Source organism: Ostrinia furnacalis, unplaced genomic scaffold (genome assembly GCF_004193835.3).
Source record: "Ostrinia furnacalis isolate ACB-3 unplaced genomic scaffold, ASM419383v2 OfSCF4536, whole genome shotgun sequence".
Lineage (NCBI taxonomy): Eukaryota > Metazoa > Arthropoda > Insecta > Lepidoptera > Crambidae > Ostrinia > Ostrinia furnacalis.
In genome coordinates this window covers 327,990-345,138 of record NW_021134775.1, presented here as the reverse complement: position 1 = coordinate 345,138, position 17,149 = coordinate 327,990, and the positions used below count along the sequence as shown (strand labels likewise).

General features: G+C 35.3%; 1 protein-coding gene across 1 annotated transcript in view; it reads left to right on the top strand.

The window, feature by feature from the left end:
• The window catches only part of LOC114359653 (thrombospondin type-1 domain-containing protein 4), a 64,877-nt gene that overhangs the window by 19,088 nt on the left and 28,640 nt on the right, over window positions 1–17,149 (top strand). Inside the window, exons 4-6 of the mRNA XM_028314125.1 lie at window positions 2,041–2,194; window positions 4,071–4,173; window positions 5,900–6,030. Of these exons, the coding sequence (XP_028169926.1) occupies window positions 2,041–2,194; window positions 4,071–4,173; window positions 5,900–6,030 (388 nt within the window). The remainder of the gene's footprint in view (window positions 1–2,040; window positions 2,195–4,070; window positions 4,174–5,899; window positions 6,031–17,149) is intronic.

Below are 17,149 nucleotides of genomic sequence, written 5' to 3'. Positions count from 1 at the left end.
CCATACCGTTCATATCCTACACGGGAGACCCGTAAACCGCAATTATTCGCACACGCTCCATGTAAAACGAATGCAGGTGAGCGCGCGCCGCTGTATAGAATTACTAAAATGTTCAACTCTCATTTCACCGAACTTGAACTCTTCGCAAGCTCACCTGCCTCGTTCAGAAAAGCATTGCACCAATCTATCGAGGATGTGAGTTTGTGATGGTTGATGTTTGTTTTTCTAGATCTAGACTTAATTTTTTTAAAAAAATCTAATGTTTCAAAATCAAAATCAAAATCAAAATCAAAAATATTTATTCAGTTTAGACCACAAGTGGCACTTATGATGTTTTGTTAAGCACCAAACGGAATGGAAAGCTGCCGAACGGATTTTGATGAAACTATTTATATTACACCAGAGTGCCATTTAGGCTATTATAATTTGTGCACTAAGCACACAAATTTTAGTTTATACCGACATCTTTTCCACATATTTTGTTACTCTATCTGTGGACAACGGGGCTGATTACGCTTTTACCTAATATGTGTTCTATGTCCATGTTTTATACTTAATTTATAAGTGTAATTGTTTGTTGTTCCAAAATATACTAAAAAAAAAAAAATTAATAATATGTAAATTTCAGCCCGCTCGTCTATTTTCCCTGATTGATTATTAGTCCATAGAAGGTCGATCTGAACTATCTTTAATTAAAATCTGGCATTACCCTCTCGCCCGGCGCCACGGCTAATGATGGTACTCACTTATCATTAAATAGTTTCTGATAAACGGTGCAAGTGTGGGTACCAAGTGGAACCAATCATTACGTTGGACATGAATATTCAAAGATTCTGTTCTATAGGTAGGGCGCTGTATGCAGATAATATAGAACAGACAGCTTCATAGAGTGTAGACATGTTCGTTCGTTTCAGCCAAAATACGTTCACTGCTGGACAAAGGCCTCCCCCAAAGGTTACCACAACGATCAGTTTTGCGTTGCCCGCATCCAGGTTTTTTATAGGTTTGGCAATTCTGCGGGCTATGTACCTAGGTTACTTTACTTAATGTACTCAAGCGTATCAAAACGGTATTTGAAGCAATGGGTAGGTACTCCTTACTGTTGAAGTACTACAATTTATGCTATTTGAAACATTTTGCTGCAAGTTTATGATTACTTAAAAAATCCGAACTTTATCAAAATGTGCTTTCAGATTCACTCAGGTTCAAATTCATTTTTATTCAAGCTTTCAGTAGTAATAACATTTTACTTAACAATCATAATGAAGTGAGATAGCTGTTTTCATTTAGCTATGTCCAAGGCAGCTTTAATTTAACGTCTAAGTCCTGTTCCGAGGAGGTTACATTTGTAAGCGAGGCTTCGACTAATATTCCAGATAGTTTCTTTTATTTTGCCTCAAATTAGATTACGCGTTTCAAGTTATTTGTTACTGACATGATTTCATTAGCTTCTTTTGTGAGGCCGCCGTTGTTTTTTAAAAGTAATTAGGGGTAAACGATCAGATTGATGGTCTTTAATTAAAATTAAGAAATGATTTGAAGACAAGGCAATCGTGAGGCAAGTAATTTCGAGTATAAGAGCTAGCTTTTCACGCTTAAACTACCGAAAAGATTTTGATGAAACTTAGTACAGACACCCAGATTTTTTTAAGACATGCAAGCGTATTAGTCGTTTTGTAATAGACCCACAATTCGTCGTCGTCGTTTCAGCCGAAAGACGTCCACTGCTGGACAAAGGCCTCCCCCAAGGATTTCCACAAAGACCGGTCCTGCGCCGGACCCACAATTCACTGCTGGCAAAAGTAGGCTATAATTTGTAGAATGTCAACGTAAAGTTGATAAATTTGACAACGTAAAGTTGAAAGTAACTATAGCCGAACGGTGAAGGGGTCGGACTGGCCGATCTGAGAAACGCGGGTTCGAATCCCGCCGCTCGACTATTGTGGTGAGCTCACTCGTGACACTAGCTTATTTAGCTTAGTACATAGTTAATGGGACTATTATTAATTTGTTTTTAACTTCCAGTTACCTTTGTTACAGATCCAGAAGTACAGCTGCCAACATAACGATACCACCTCCCCTGTCATCACCCCTGCCGCCTCCCCTGCCACCGCCGGTGATCACCGTGCGAGTGACGCGACAGACGCGCGACTGCCTCGGCGTAGCGCGCCGATATCACGAGTGTAATACTGCTGTGAGAACTAACATTATTATGTAGTTTGTTCCTTGAATCATAGGATAAGACAAAAAGTATCTTCTGATGTGACGCCATGAGGACCAGAACGGCATAATTCAGGCCATTTGGCTAGAAGTACTGGTATAGACTCAACCAGTAGGTAAGACATAGCGCTACAGTAACGCAAAAAACAATTCTACTTTTTTTCTTAGATGCAGGATGACAAAAACATTTGAATCCTGGCTTAGATGTTTGATAAGGACTTATTAAAAAGAGAATAAGGAATTAATTAAATTACTAGGAAAATTGTATCTTCCTTGAGATAAGCATTTTAACAAAATGGTCCCTGAAGAAGTCCTCACTAATTGCATCATTTTTCAATGTCTGAAGTATCCGAAATGGGTCTGGCCACATTATTCCTCTTGAAAATGACACATAGTTTCTGAAAAATCATTTGAAGATATTTTTTTCTACTTATTCAATGACTCAGGGAACAAATATGCAATTAAAACTATCTAACACAACGATAATCAGTATTGACCTACAAATTATCAGTATTATTATATCATGCCAATGTCAATTGAACATTGATTTTAATCAAAAGTGTAATTATAATGCCAATGACCAAAGCAGTCTATCTGTTAACAAATATTACTTGTAGATTATTATAAGGACAATCGATAACGTCCATCGATTAGAAACTGCACTTTCATCGAATAAAGATCCGTCAAGAATATCTGGTTTAGATTACCAACATACTGTTGTTGCAAGTATACAAATTTCCACTAGCTATTTGTAAAATTAGTGTGGATAATAACAAAGTACTTATTAGGTACAGTTATTTGCGCTAACTCTCCTATGCGCACGCACATAGTCGTGAGCGAATCTAGAACCAGAATTTACTAGCAAAACAACTGCAATGTAAATCCTGAATTCCTGAGTCATTTATTTCTCACGACATACCTAATGTACCTTAAAATGATGGCTTCTATGGTTTGTACAGTGAGCATCATATATTTCGTGACACCCAAAGTAGCCAAAAAGTTCGCAACACGTCTTAGTTACAATAGGAATGATGACTGGGTAATGAAATCGAAATTCTATTTAGTCCGTCAGACAGATAATAAAAAAGTTTTGGACCCATATTTTTGAATTTTTTTCATAATCGAATAATATTACAGTATTATATTGAGTTGAAATGTCGCGTGACGTCACTTTTGAGTAAAAATTCTACTCAAGCGTGACCTAACGCGCCATTTCAACTCGATGTAGCACTGTTATTATTTAATTATGAAAGAAAATAAAAAATAATGAGTCTAATATTTTCTAATTATCTGTCTGACGGACAAAAAATTGAAATTGTTGTTGTCTATTGGAATAAGGTTGTGTTGTCAACTTTTTGGCCACTTTGGGTGTCGCGAAATATTTGACGCTGACTGTTCATTGATTTGCGATTCACATTGATCTGGCTGAAGCAATCCTGCGTATAAAATGTAAAGATTTATGAGAATGGACCATAAATGTTTCCGTGATTAGTATTGTTCAATTCATATGGATTTGTTTGAATAGTTATAGTAAATGCATGAGTTATGTCCGTAACGTTTGCGTGTAGTGCTTTAGTTCTGGAATATACTTACCTAAATGAACATGACTGAAACTGAAATTATTACATAAATTATAACTTGCTCAGGTTGGAAATTTTCAAAGTGTAGGTACAATTCGTTTGAGTACGTTTCACCTCTTTCACGTTTGTTCATATTTCTTTTCCCAGAAAAAGAAAAACGATATCGAATTCGAGTTCAATCCTGGAAAATACTTATTAATGCTTATCAAAAGAAAGTTATAATATTTACTTATTTAAAGTTTTCTGACTAAATATTTTGTTTAATTTTAGCCATGTTCCAAAGGCGAGACGGACTTGCGGGCCGAGCAGTGCGCGGTATACGACAGACGTCCGTTTCGAGGACGATTCTACACCTGGGTTCCTTACATAGACGGTGAGTTCAACCGAAAGATGTCCACGGCTGGACAAAGTATCTCCCAAGGATTTTCCTTAAGCATAGATCCTGTGATGCACGCATTTAGGTGCTTCTAGCGACCTTCACTAGTTCCACCGAGTGGGAAGTTTTTCTAAACTGTACTTTAGAACTTTCCCACGTTAGCCGTCTGACAGTTCCTGGGGAGTGTAAGCCAAATTATCAATTGGCTTTTGGTAATTTTAAGAGCAGCAATCCTGGCATGTAGACTAAAATGATGATGATGATGATGTGTGAGAGCTAGGAGTCGCAAGCCACGCAAGCAAAACCAGCCAGATAGCTAGACTAGTTTCACGTCAGTTAGCCATTCTCATCACCAATTCGTAATTTTTATGTGACCCCTATGGTAACACATAACAGGAGTTTTGTTTTCATAGAGGTCATTTAAAATAAGGGATTGATGGAGAAAATGTGCATTTATATGTATATCTTAATGGGTGAAGAAGGCACGGCCAAAAGCTACTCCTAGTTATATCAAAGATTATTAATGTACAGTGTACACACTATGTAATCCGTTGTTTATTATCGCAACAGATAAGGATTAAAATCAATTTACTGTCTTGGGTGCGGTCCCCACCTATTGTCAAAACACAACGTACCCAATGTTATGTAAACTAACTTTAAGTCAAGTCTTACTTATTATAATGTAAAATATGATAAATATGTCCTACGTGACTCGTACACCATTAAAGGCTTGCATTACATAATGTTGTAAATTAATCACAGGTAATGGACACTGAATAACTATGTAATTAATATGAGAATTAATTCGGTTTTGATTACTTATTTACTATACATTCAACACTTAAGTAATACGTACTTTGTTAGTGTACCTATATCATTAAAGATTATGTCCTGATATTATAACATAAAATCCTCTACATTTTATTCATGATAATATTGAATCATTTTTCTAGATAATTAGATAGTCTAATCTAGTTATAACTTGTTCAGGTTGGGAATAGCAAAACAAAACAACGAAGCAAAACAGTTATAAAAAACAAAATTAAGTAGGAATATACAAATCGTATTATTACTCATAATTATTGTGACTCATATTATTATGACCCTTGATCACTTTTATCTACTTATCAAGTTATGAAACAATTTTTCATTGATTTATTAATATATTATGATAAATTGTAAATACTTACATTATCATGAAACTGGGGGTAAGGACACTAAGGACGTGCACACTAATAATACCTTTTGATAGAACCTAATGTCAGAGTAAATACAAATGAGTAGGTCATCTTCATAGAAACGCACCGAGTGCGGTTTGTATGTGAGCGCGCCAATACGTATGCGGCGCGCACGCACACACTGACAAAATTTAGCGTTGATTAGCGGGCAGTTGCGCCGATTCTCACTCATTTGTATTTACTCTGCTAATGTCTTATATCAATCACACTAGTATGTATTTGTAAAGTGCCTTTTAAGGCCTAGTTCAGACACGCGCGATACCACGCGGTTTCTGGTTCTCATTGATAGTTCTTTCTCATTATGGATTGAAGCTGTAACCGTGCGGTACAGTTTGATGTAAGAATTTATTAGAACCTCCTAAAAACCGCGCGGTTATCGCTAATGTCTGAACCAAGCCTAAATATCACTAGATATAGCTATGTTTTTTTAAAACAAGTAAGATACACGTACCTGGTTGGAAATTAATTTAAAGTTCTTTACCCAGGTGATTCTCCATGCACCCTGAACTGTCGGCCTCTGGGGCAGCAGTTCTACGCGTCGTTGGCTCTGGTGGCCGATGGGACCCCGTGCACGAAGCCAGGGTACCGGGCCATATGCGTGCAGGGGACCTGTAAGGTAAGATAGTCATAAAACAATTAAAAAATATTATCAGATAAGTACTCACAAGAGAAAACTTAATTATTTTTCGTGTGTAAATCCATCATTTTCATCATTATTATACAAGTGGTCCTTGATTTGATAAATAAAATTATATTGCACCGAACACATTATACTCGTAGAAATTAAAATACCGCGATTAAAATTCCCGAAAGAAAAAACAATTGAGGATCGCAACTGGTTTAAGAAAAATAAATTTCTTAGTGGCCAGAAGCGCAAAAAGGTTTACCGCGATTGAAGTGTTGGAGAGAAAAACAATAAATCGAGAATTTAAATCGGTTTAAGAAAAAAAATGTCAATTACTTATTGGCCAGTGTCGCGGAAAAGGAGTTTGATTGTATGTTGAGGCCTCAACTTTTTGATATTTTTAGAGAACATCTAAGTACCTACCAACCATAGTCAGTAACTTATTCATAGTTTTTAGTGTATCTCTGAATAAAATTGCGTACAGAAAATTTAAATTTCATGTTAAGTTACTGTATTGTTGATTACTATGTTTTGAAATTAGGTAGGCACTTAGCATGCCTACCGCAATACAACTTACTGGAAGGTGTTAATGTTTCTCGACGAAAACGGTAGTCAATAACGACATTTAAATGTTTATTGCTGGATCATTGTGATTTTACTAGGAATCACTTTATTTAGCGTTGTAGGGTCACCAGCAGGACATTACCTCGCAAAACAAGTTTTAATTATAATTAAAATGAAAATCTATAGTTGCACTACTGTTTTAGCCAGGTGTGTCTAAAAAGCTACTTATGTTCATATTCAATGTTTCTTTTAACCGATTGGGTCCCAGACGGCATTAATTAATGTCATAACAATTGATTATCTATTGTGTCTAGATTCGCGGAGCTTGAAGGATTAAAGACCACATTTCGCCCGTATGTCTTTACATTAGACAAATAAATAATGGACTTGGACTTTTAAAACTGGCGCAGTTTAGTCCCAAACTAAGCAAAGCTAGGACAAGGTTAAAAACAAACATACATAATCAGATACTTTTTAAAAATTATAAGTTGGGAAACCAAACTAAAATCCTTCAGCACTTGTCTTGTTGCCAGTCCTTTTTTGGATGATTTTACATTAAAAACAGTATTGTGAACATAGTTGCATGACACCGTTTTCAGCACGGAAGGACACAAACAATGCTGCTTGAAAAACCAACAGTAGCTGCAAACTGTTATTTTAACACCAGCAAGAAAACCGCAGCTGAATGCAAAATAGACAAAAAACCGGCCAAGTGCGAGTCGGACTCGCGCACCGATGGTTCCGTACAAACTTGTAGTTGTAGGTAAATAGTTTGTTCCTGAAATTAAAGTTTAAGTAAAAAGCAGCATAAAATACTAACCTACTCTAATTAAATATTTATTTTGTTCTGTTTTTAATATTTGTTGTTATGCATAAAGCGGCAACAGAAATAAACATTATCATGTACATCATCTGTGAAAATGTCAACTGTCCAGCTATCATGGTTCGTGAGATTCAGCCTGGTGACAGATAGACAGACATCAAAATCTTATCCTGGGTTGCACCATCTTACTTTAACAAACGTCAAAAATCTCTAACAAAAACACTGGTTAAAGTTACTGTTAAAAGGGTCATGCAACTGTGTCTTAGGCTTATTAGCATGTTGATTTAGAATATAAACCTATCTGAAAAGTACATTTTGTTTTATTATTAATCTCAACTCATTGCAAGTGGCTTACACAATCCTTTAAGTAATTTATTAAAACATTTTTGTAGATGACTATACATAAACACGTCAGATTTCAAAAAGGTGCGAGTTGATGACATAAAAAACAGAAGGTGCCAACTCGCATCTTTAGAGGTGCGAGACGACGAATAACTCATAGTTACGGTCAAAGTTAGGTGGTGCAACCCAGCCTTAGTGATAGGGTCCCGTTTTTACCCTTTGGTTACGGAACCCTAAAAACCAGCAAAAACGGCCGTTTGCCTTCTACATGGCAACTCCAACAGTAGTCGACCTATTGCTATGTAATAAAACTCGAATTGTCTATTGAGTGAATGCGAATCGTCTGATCTATAAAGTATTCATGCAACAATGTTGGCGTAGTGATGTTAGGTGTTTAAATGGATGGGATTGCTAATTTGAAGGTTTATAGCCACTATAGGAGCCTGAAATTACTCAATAGCACCTTCAGCTACAACTCATTTCTACGCTACGGTACAGCTACGATAACCTTTATAAAAATGAATGACAAATTTTATCTGAAAAGCTTTTCTTGTTCAGTGTTTTTCAAACTCTTTCATGGTAAAGCTGTAAAAAATTCTTCCCTAAGATAAGAAGAATCAATAACGACTTCTTTATTTTACCTTAAGTACCTGCAACTTTTTGAAGAGTTTTTGCGAATCATTCTCTGAGTAACTAAATCTAGAAAATAGAGAAACTGCTTTTTTAATTTTCCATTTGGGAAAGTCTGCTACTTTTTAAAGAGGCTCCGGCAGTCACCTGTATAGTTATAGAAACTGGATTTTCAATTGCCTTTCGGGGAAATAGATCCAGAAAACCTCACTCCTAATTACCTAACTAGACTAGACCGTGAAGACGTCTGAATAAATGACTTTTATAATCATCATCATTTCAGCCATAGGACGTCTACTGCTGAACATAGGTCTTCCCCAATGCTTTCCATGTTGATCGATAGGTAGCGGCCTGCATCCAGCGTGCAGCGCTACCTTTATTATGTCATCGGTCCACCTTGTGTAGTCCACATTTTAGTAGGTTTTAAATATTTTTTTCGAAAGGCACATCACTAAAACAAGGCCGGGTACACTCAGCTCGTAAATTAGGGTATTGTTATTGCTGCTGATTATGTGATAATAAAGATTCGTCTGCCGTCGGCCTACTTATCGCTGTCTTTACAGCTTTGACTTTGGCCTGGAACTGGGCCTCGTAAAATCATCAAAGCAAATCGCCAATCGCTAATGTAGGCTGAAACTGAATAGAAGTAATCGATAAACTTATCGATTGAATTCCATCGATTGATCGTAGAATATGAAGGATAATTCATGTATGATGTTTATGTTTATTATGTTATTTATTTTAGAGAATTTGATAATTTCTTGCGTGGAATAAATGTTTGGTTTTTGCTTTCATCAGTTTTTTTTGCACTGTTATTTTCTTCAGATTGCGTGTTATTAAGTATTATGGAAGAATTACTTTGTTCTTTTATCAGTTTTGTGTTTCAGTAAAATAATTTTACGAGGTAAGGTAGCAAAAAAAAATCTATAAAAAATCTTCGATGTGATGTGAAAGACTTGAAAGCTTTGCGTTTAAACTTTTGCGTGCATTAGTGTTTAGAGTCATTCTAACAAATAACTGTGAGATATAGGATTAATGAATTTCAATGAAGACAATAGGTGAGCCTCGAACAATACAATTTCCATTGTGTCTAGCGTCTCGGCGTTCAATTACTTAAAAACTTGATGGAGATTCGAGACAAGAATTAAAATACAATAAATGATCAAAGGACGATAACACATTAAATGTTATCTTGCCATAAAAGCAGCTATGTAAAGACTCGATTTTATGGCATTGTCTAAATTAAGATCATCCTTTTAAGGCAAATCTATTAAAATACTTTATCACATGAAGCGATTTTAAACACATTTTATGGGAATTTGAGAGATATTCACGTTTTAATTATATCTTTAGATTGACTTAATTAAAATGCTTTTCGTTGTTTGACCGATTGTGATCTTAGAGATCCAATTATGCATTTTATTTAAGCTACCATTATTGATCAAGAATTTTGACAATGTGAATGTTTTATTTAATTAATTTTAACCCTAAAATGTAGTTGTAGATGCGCCTCGATAATCCTGTAGACTTTGGGCGATTGGGGCTATATTTTGTGGCGCCAAAGGACTGCTTGATCAAGTAGGTACCTAATTACCTACGCGAAATTTTGCAACTAACATTTGCGAGTAGGTATGTCATGTACTTAAGTAAATATGTATAGGTACATATTGCCATGAGTATTCAAAATTATAAAGCAAAGGCAATAAATTTTCCATAGACTAGGATAATTGAATGTGATATTTTATGATTCTAATGTGTAAGACCATTGGCGCCAAATGTCCCAGCCGCTATAACTATAAATTATAATCCGTTGGTATGTATAATTAGCACCTCTTACGGCAACTTTAAATAGGTACAATCAACACATTAAACTGAACATAAATTGTTGCAAAACCAAACTTATTTCAACAGCATAAGGTGCTACCATGTTTACCTTATGTGCCATACCACTATCACCTATGAACCCGCGCCTTAGTCCAAATAAATAACGCCCTTGTATTTTGTAAACTATTAGTCAGTTAAATTTACACTTACTTATTGTTACGATACCTATTCGAATTTATCTAAAACGTGCGCAGGCGCCGTGTTGTTACTAAAATGGATATGAAATTAAACTTTGTACGTTATTAATTGTTTTTGGTTTACTGTTAATTTCTGAGACACTTACAAAGGTTCTTGTTTATTTATTTATTTACTTGTCACATGGTAAATGCATTGGTTTGATTTTGGTGACATATTGACACCTCTAGTTTGTACCTACCCGCATACAGGTCTATTATGTAAATACTACATAATATAAGAAAATGTTTATTAAAATTTTTATTCAGTTTATCAAATTATTTTCATGACGATGCGTAGATCATAAAATATGAATGCTATTATAAATTACAATTTTAAAATCATTGATTTTATCACACACATGCTAGCCTTGTTTTGCATGTTCGCACATTATTCTTAGCTTTTTATTGCATAATGCACCGATTACCTCTACATAAGAAGCCAGTGTTAAGTTTGATGTGCCCTCGTACTATCACATAATGTGATCTGATAATTGTTAGAAATTATTAATTATGCAAAATACTCGACAAGTTTCAGAGTCAATCTGTGTTGAATGTTGATGTTCATAAATATGCATTTTGTCCTCAGGTTGACAAGTTTTGTAACCACTGCTTATTTTCCAGTTGCTCGTACAAATACAAATGAACTAAATAATTACTATGGAAAGCGGAACAATTATTCAGTTATTTAATAAAACCCATAACATTTAGTGTTCTCTTAGGGTTATCTACCTATGTACTTGTTTACTTTTTGCTAAAATAAATAAATGAGTGGGATTTGTAGTGGAAAATTTACTAATATTCTCGTTAACATCCAGCTAAGCTAAATAAGTACATAAACTTATGTTATGAGTCCACCGGGGATCGAACTAGCCCAAAATGTGACATCATTTAAAAAACTTTAAATTTTCCCTATGAGTCAGTAGCTCTATTAATTTATTTACTGAGAACAAGTTTTACCTACAACTATTTATGCAGTTAGATCATAAAATCTAAAAAATCCAGGGAAAAAGCTCTACTCAAATATTGAACCCTATTTCATATTTGATAAGGTTACATTATTCTGACAGCCCTGCATGTTGCGCATACGCAAAGATTGACGTTTTTAACGTCAGCAGCGCAGGCGCCGGCGATCGCGATGGCTGCCTGCGCCTTGGGCGACCCAGTCTTATTCTAGAAGTCTACGAACTAGAAGTCTAGGAATCATTAACGAATATTGCAAAATGATTTATGGTAGTTGTTTTGAAACGTCTATAGAGTAATGTACTGTACAGTGGAAAACTTATGAGTATCTATCTATAAATCTACGTACAGTATGTAACTTACTGCTTGTTAAAAAGTAATGCCAAAAATACAATATTAAATAGGTAGGTAACAAAAACGAAAAGTGCCCCCAATTTGTTGCGTTTTTGTGAAGTAATAAAGCCTGAAAAAAGTAACACCTTAAAAAAATTACCTTCTTTCGATTGACTAGCAAAAGCTGTTGAATAACAATGCTTACAGATATATAGATACGATCAAAGCAACAAAAAGAAAATGCCCTTACACAATTTATCTGACGAACGCCTAGACCTTACAAAATAGGCCAGTCCTCAGACGCATCGGAGAAAATCCAGCATTCCTGCCCATTTACGTAGAAAGCTGTAAAGATTTGCGACAACCGGGCGTGTGCAGAATAAAGACAGCGTTACACAGAACAAACAAACCATTTATGACAAACTTCACCTGTACAAAAGATTTGATTAAGATTATCTCGGTGTAAATTCACTTATTTACTAAAGTTTTACAGATTGGATCGCAGTAAAATTGACCCAAAATTTTCCTTTACTTTTCAATTGAAAAATCTGTTGAACATCACAACACATCGCATCGCCTGGTTAGTAGCGGCCTGCATCCAGCGCCTTCCTGCTACCTTTGTGAGGTTTATTCTTAGCTTTAAAAATGCTTAACTCTTCTAAAGATTTTTGAGATTTAATAGTTAAGGTAAATCCTATTAAATCTCAAAAATGATTAATCTTTCATATTAAGTTCATGCTTAATTAGAGGAGGAGTTTATACTCAAGCTAGAAATCTCAATTCGCAAATCAGGCAGGCCTATGCAGTTTTCGTGAGCTGACTGTTCTCTATTAGCTATGGTTTAAGCCATACCAGTCGTGCTGGGTAATTAATTCTGGGAGGCATTTATTTGACACCCGTAAACGTTCCAATGCTGGTAATAAGTACAACTTAATTACGTGTTAGTGTAGTGTTGGTGTGCTACCGTCGCTCAATGTTGCAGTGATTGACGTGCGGCGCATTATTGGGGTGAGCTCAGCGATTATGATGTTGTGTGTCAGCCACTGTATGATTATAGTGATTTAATTTGAAACGCCAATGTTTGTGAGTTGTACTTTTGTGGGCTGAGAGAATGCCTTTAGGCGTTAAGTGCGCGAATAGTGTTTTTTGCCAAATAAAGAATAAATTATTTTGCAACGATCGCACAACATTGTAGTAGGTACGATCCATAAATGGAAAGAAATATACATTTTTTGTATCGTGCACTTAGACATTTCTAGCTGAAACTGATAATTCTGGAAACGAAAAGCCTACTACTGATTGAGCCATACCTATCAGATACTTATAAGTCATTATGATGACGAACTGTGGATTTTGAATAAAATGAAATTCAAAATTTAAATAAAATTTACGGAAAGAATGAAAAATCTATAACCCTGACCCAAAGTTTATTTAAGGTACAGAACAAAACGTTTCAGGCATCTTTCACAATAATATAGTACTGCACTGTTTTAGTGCTCCAGAATTCATGTCAATGGCTGAATTAACGATTTTATGACCGACGATAAATAATACACTGGCTATTCCGTTACCAACACAGTTCGCAATGACTGTTTATTGATATTAATTCTGACGCGCAATCGTAGCAAACGTGTATTGTTATTTTTAACGCGCGCAAATGGAAAATGTGGTGGTTGATCATTAAAATTACTATAAAACATCCCTTAGAAAACGTCCTTTAAATTTTCTTTATAACTAAACAGATTACATACAATTATGTGGTAACCACGTTGGTAATAGATGTTTAGGGCGCTTCTAAAGCAATAAAATAAAGCAAAAAATAAAATTGCGATGAAACGCTCAACATTGGATCGATCCCTCCTCCAATGCGTGTCAAGTGTGTATCCATGTTTGAGTCTATTTATTGAAATAATACACATATTGTCAAATCTTGCTCTTATAGTCTTTGAGCCTGAGTCCTGATTTTTTTTGGCCTGCCATCGCTACGAGACAAACAGAGGACTAAACAAAAGTAGTTGACGTACAATCATCGTTAATTGACCCTACTCTCAAGATTTATGACAACTCATGTGGTATTGCCATGATGTCTTAATTGGTCTTTCACTAATTAATTTTTTGGCAGTAAAAAACTGCGCTGAAATGATTGATTAGTTGGCAGCAACAACGGTCAGTGGTCTGGATTTTAGGTCTAAACAACTTCATTTAGTTTATGTAACTTTAATTATATGTTTTGTAGAGTAGTAATGATGTTAGAGAATGTCATCATACTTACGAATATTTGTCAGTTTGTTTGGTTTTGATAGAATCAATAGAAGTATTAATTTTTGATAGGTGATATTTAACGATATTTACCGACGGCAACATAGTTATAGAGGTATTTAAATTAAAAACACATAATCTCGTCATTACTCTTAACATTTTCCCCTTGCGCGATTCGAATCCGTCAGCATTGTGATATATTCTACATTTTCAGTCATAATACTTATTATAGTTCTGTCTGTATGAGTTAAGTATCAGACCAAATAAACTCTACCTTAATGATACCTAAGCTGAGCCATAACTGATATATCACATCAGAATAATACAAGCGCCGCCAGTTATTTTATTGAATTTATTCCGCATCTATAAAGATCTAGCAACGGAAAATCTATCTGACAGATAAAATGGAACAAATAAATTTAGAAATAGTGCAGATATTTTTAACATGTTTATGTGACAACGAGGAAACACGTAAAGCCGTGTGAATTACATCGACCGTATAGAGCTGTTGTAAATAAGAGTTTACGTTTGAGATCAACCATTAAAGGCTGAGTTGCACCGCCTAACTTTAACGGTAATTATAACGATAACTGGTGCTTTTTGTATGGAGTTTGACAGTTTGTTAAAGTTATAGTAAGATGGTGCAACCCAGCCTAAGTGATCTAGCGGTAAATAGTTGTAGGGATGAGATGTTAACAAAACAAGCGACCTGTTTAACCGACTTTGGAAAAAGAAGTAGGTAAAAAGAAGTACCTACTTAAGTTCTCATTTCGGTTGTAAAAATCCTTAAAAACGCCTTCGTAATAGTTTGATCAGAAATGATGATGCATAAGGGTAGGTTTCGTCAATTCAAAAAACATAACAAAAGGGTTCGTCAATGTAATACCTACGTACTACTTTGTACTATGGCATCATGTCTTGGAGGCGTATTTGTGAATCATTATAATCCTTATTTACTACAAGGAATATAGTATTTAACTAAAAATACGTTGCTTGGTCAGAGACAGCAAACGAATGGCTGTATTAGCTAGCTGCTAAGCTAGCAGCTTTAGTTAGAGCCTACACTTGTGTGAATAAATAAATAACTGATTCTATTACAAATGGAAAAAGTAAATTGGCGATATTATGCAGAATACAAGGTCAATTTGCATAATACGTTTCGATGTCAGACGTTGGAGGTGATACAGCCGATAGTAGAGAAAATACTTTTACACGTCTTGCGTCTTGATACTATGTTTATATTGCAGATTTGAATAAGTTGTGCGATTTAACGCGTACAGACGCTTTACACGGTAGCTTATTTTAAATGAACAAGAAATTGTGTTGTAAGTACAAATAATCAGAAACATCTGGCACAGTGGTTGAGAAAATGTAAACGGAAAATTCGAGTGTCACTTTTTCCCAATATAATTCCTAAGAGCTCGATCTCCCCCTTAGTGCAATATTATGGGCACCATAACTCCTGCTTTTGCCTAAGATCCCTATGACAGATCATATAAATAAACCATTTAATTTTGATATTTTCGTTTGGAAAAATGGAAAGAAACATTTTTTTTAAATCTTATTAAATGTTTTACTTATCGCTACGAATGGACTGTTTTTTTTATAAAATAAAAATAAGTATTTTCATCACAATTTCAAGCTCACGTATTTTATTTTGGTATGCTGTAAGTAATCATTGTATTAGCATTTTTCATTGACTCGTTACTGCCCCGCATTGTTGTTTAGAATTATCAAATTGTTATGTTTATCACCCATATAATTTGTTCAATTGAAGAAATCAGTTCAATTGAATTAAATTGAAAACCATAATATGGACTAAAATACGACGAAAGCTTTCGAAACAAAATCTCAAAGTATCAGTATGATACGCTTATTGCATTAGGGCTAGGGCGATGGTACACTGAGCGCAACGAACTATTTTTTACAAACTTTATGTCTTACATTAGAATAGGTACTTAGGTGTTCAAATTGGACATCATTTTGATTCTGAATCACTGATGAACTCGTAGTTTGAACAAAATAGGCATTTAGTCTATTTAGTATATAGGTCTTTTTAGGTTTTTTGGCCATTCAAACCATTAATGAAATGATGATGAGAACATCATGCCGTTTATAGGATTAAAACTGTTTTCAGTAATTCTGATTTTTTTTCTGTAGTAGGTAATACGTGGGGAATCGGCTTGGCGGTAGTCATTAAAAGTTGTTAATGAATTGCACCAGTACATCAGGCCACCTTTTTGTAGTAAAAGCGCATTTACTGCAACTCAATAACATGTTGTAAATTATGTTTCCGTCATCAATTCAATACCTTCCCTTCAGAGCTCCTGGAACATTGAGATGTAATGTACTACGCTAGTAATATTACATCAATGTCCTGGAATAGCGGTTCCTCTAAAGCTTTTATTAATGTTTGAATGAGTCATGTCATGCATGATGTCATATAACGCCTTTTGAATATAGGTACTTCATTTGGTTATTACTATTCAATCAGTTTAACTAGGAAACCATTTCATTTTCATTTCATTTCGTACTGCAAAGGTTCCGATTCAATGCATTTTGAATAAAGAATCTCAGACCCCATGGGAGTCGCGGGAAGTGACACAGTTGTCAAGATGACATTTTAAACTAAAAAGATTAGTTTAACTGGAAACAAAATACTACTACTTAGTTGAGGTGTGAACAACTCGCTTTGAACCTGAGGCCTCCTGAAACCTGCTTACGGGAATACGTGTCTCCACGGAATCTATGAAAAAACAATACAACTAAAACAAATATGTCATATTGTTCACTGGTTGAGTTTTTATTGGCGGTAAAGCTGTAGATCCTGGCTACACAAGAGTTGCAGCGGCGGGAACGAGAGGTGGGAATAGTCCCATATGTCATATTGTTCGAGTTAAGTAGGATATTAATTTTCCACTTGACATTGGCACAAAAAATCCTCATAGAGGTTTGATTGCAATTAAAAAAAAGGAAAAAAGAAAAACTTCCAGTCTTTCTAAAGAAGACTACTAAAACTTATAACCAAAACGAATTCGCGTTTGTTTACAATCTCGCTGCAACCCAGCCGCTTGTCCCAGTGTTCTAGCCGGCGCACGCGCAGATAACTCTAAACCGGCGGCGCGCGCGCTCGCAACGT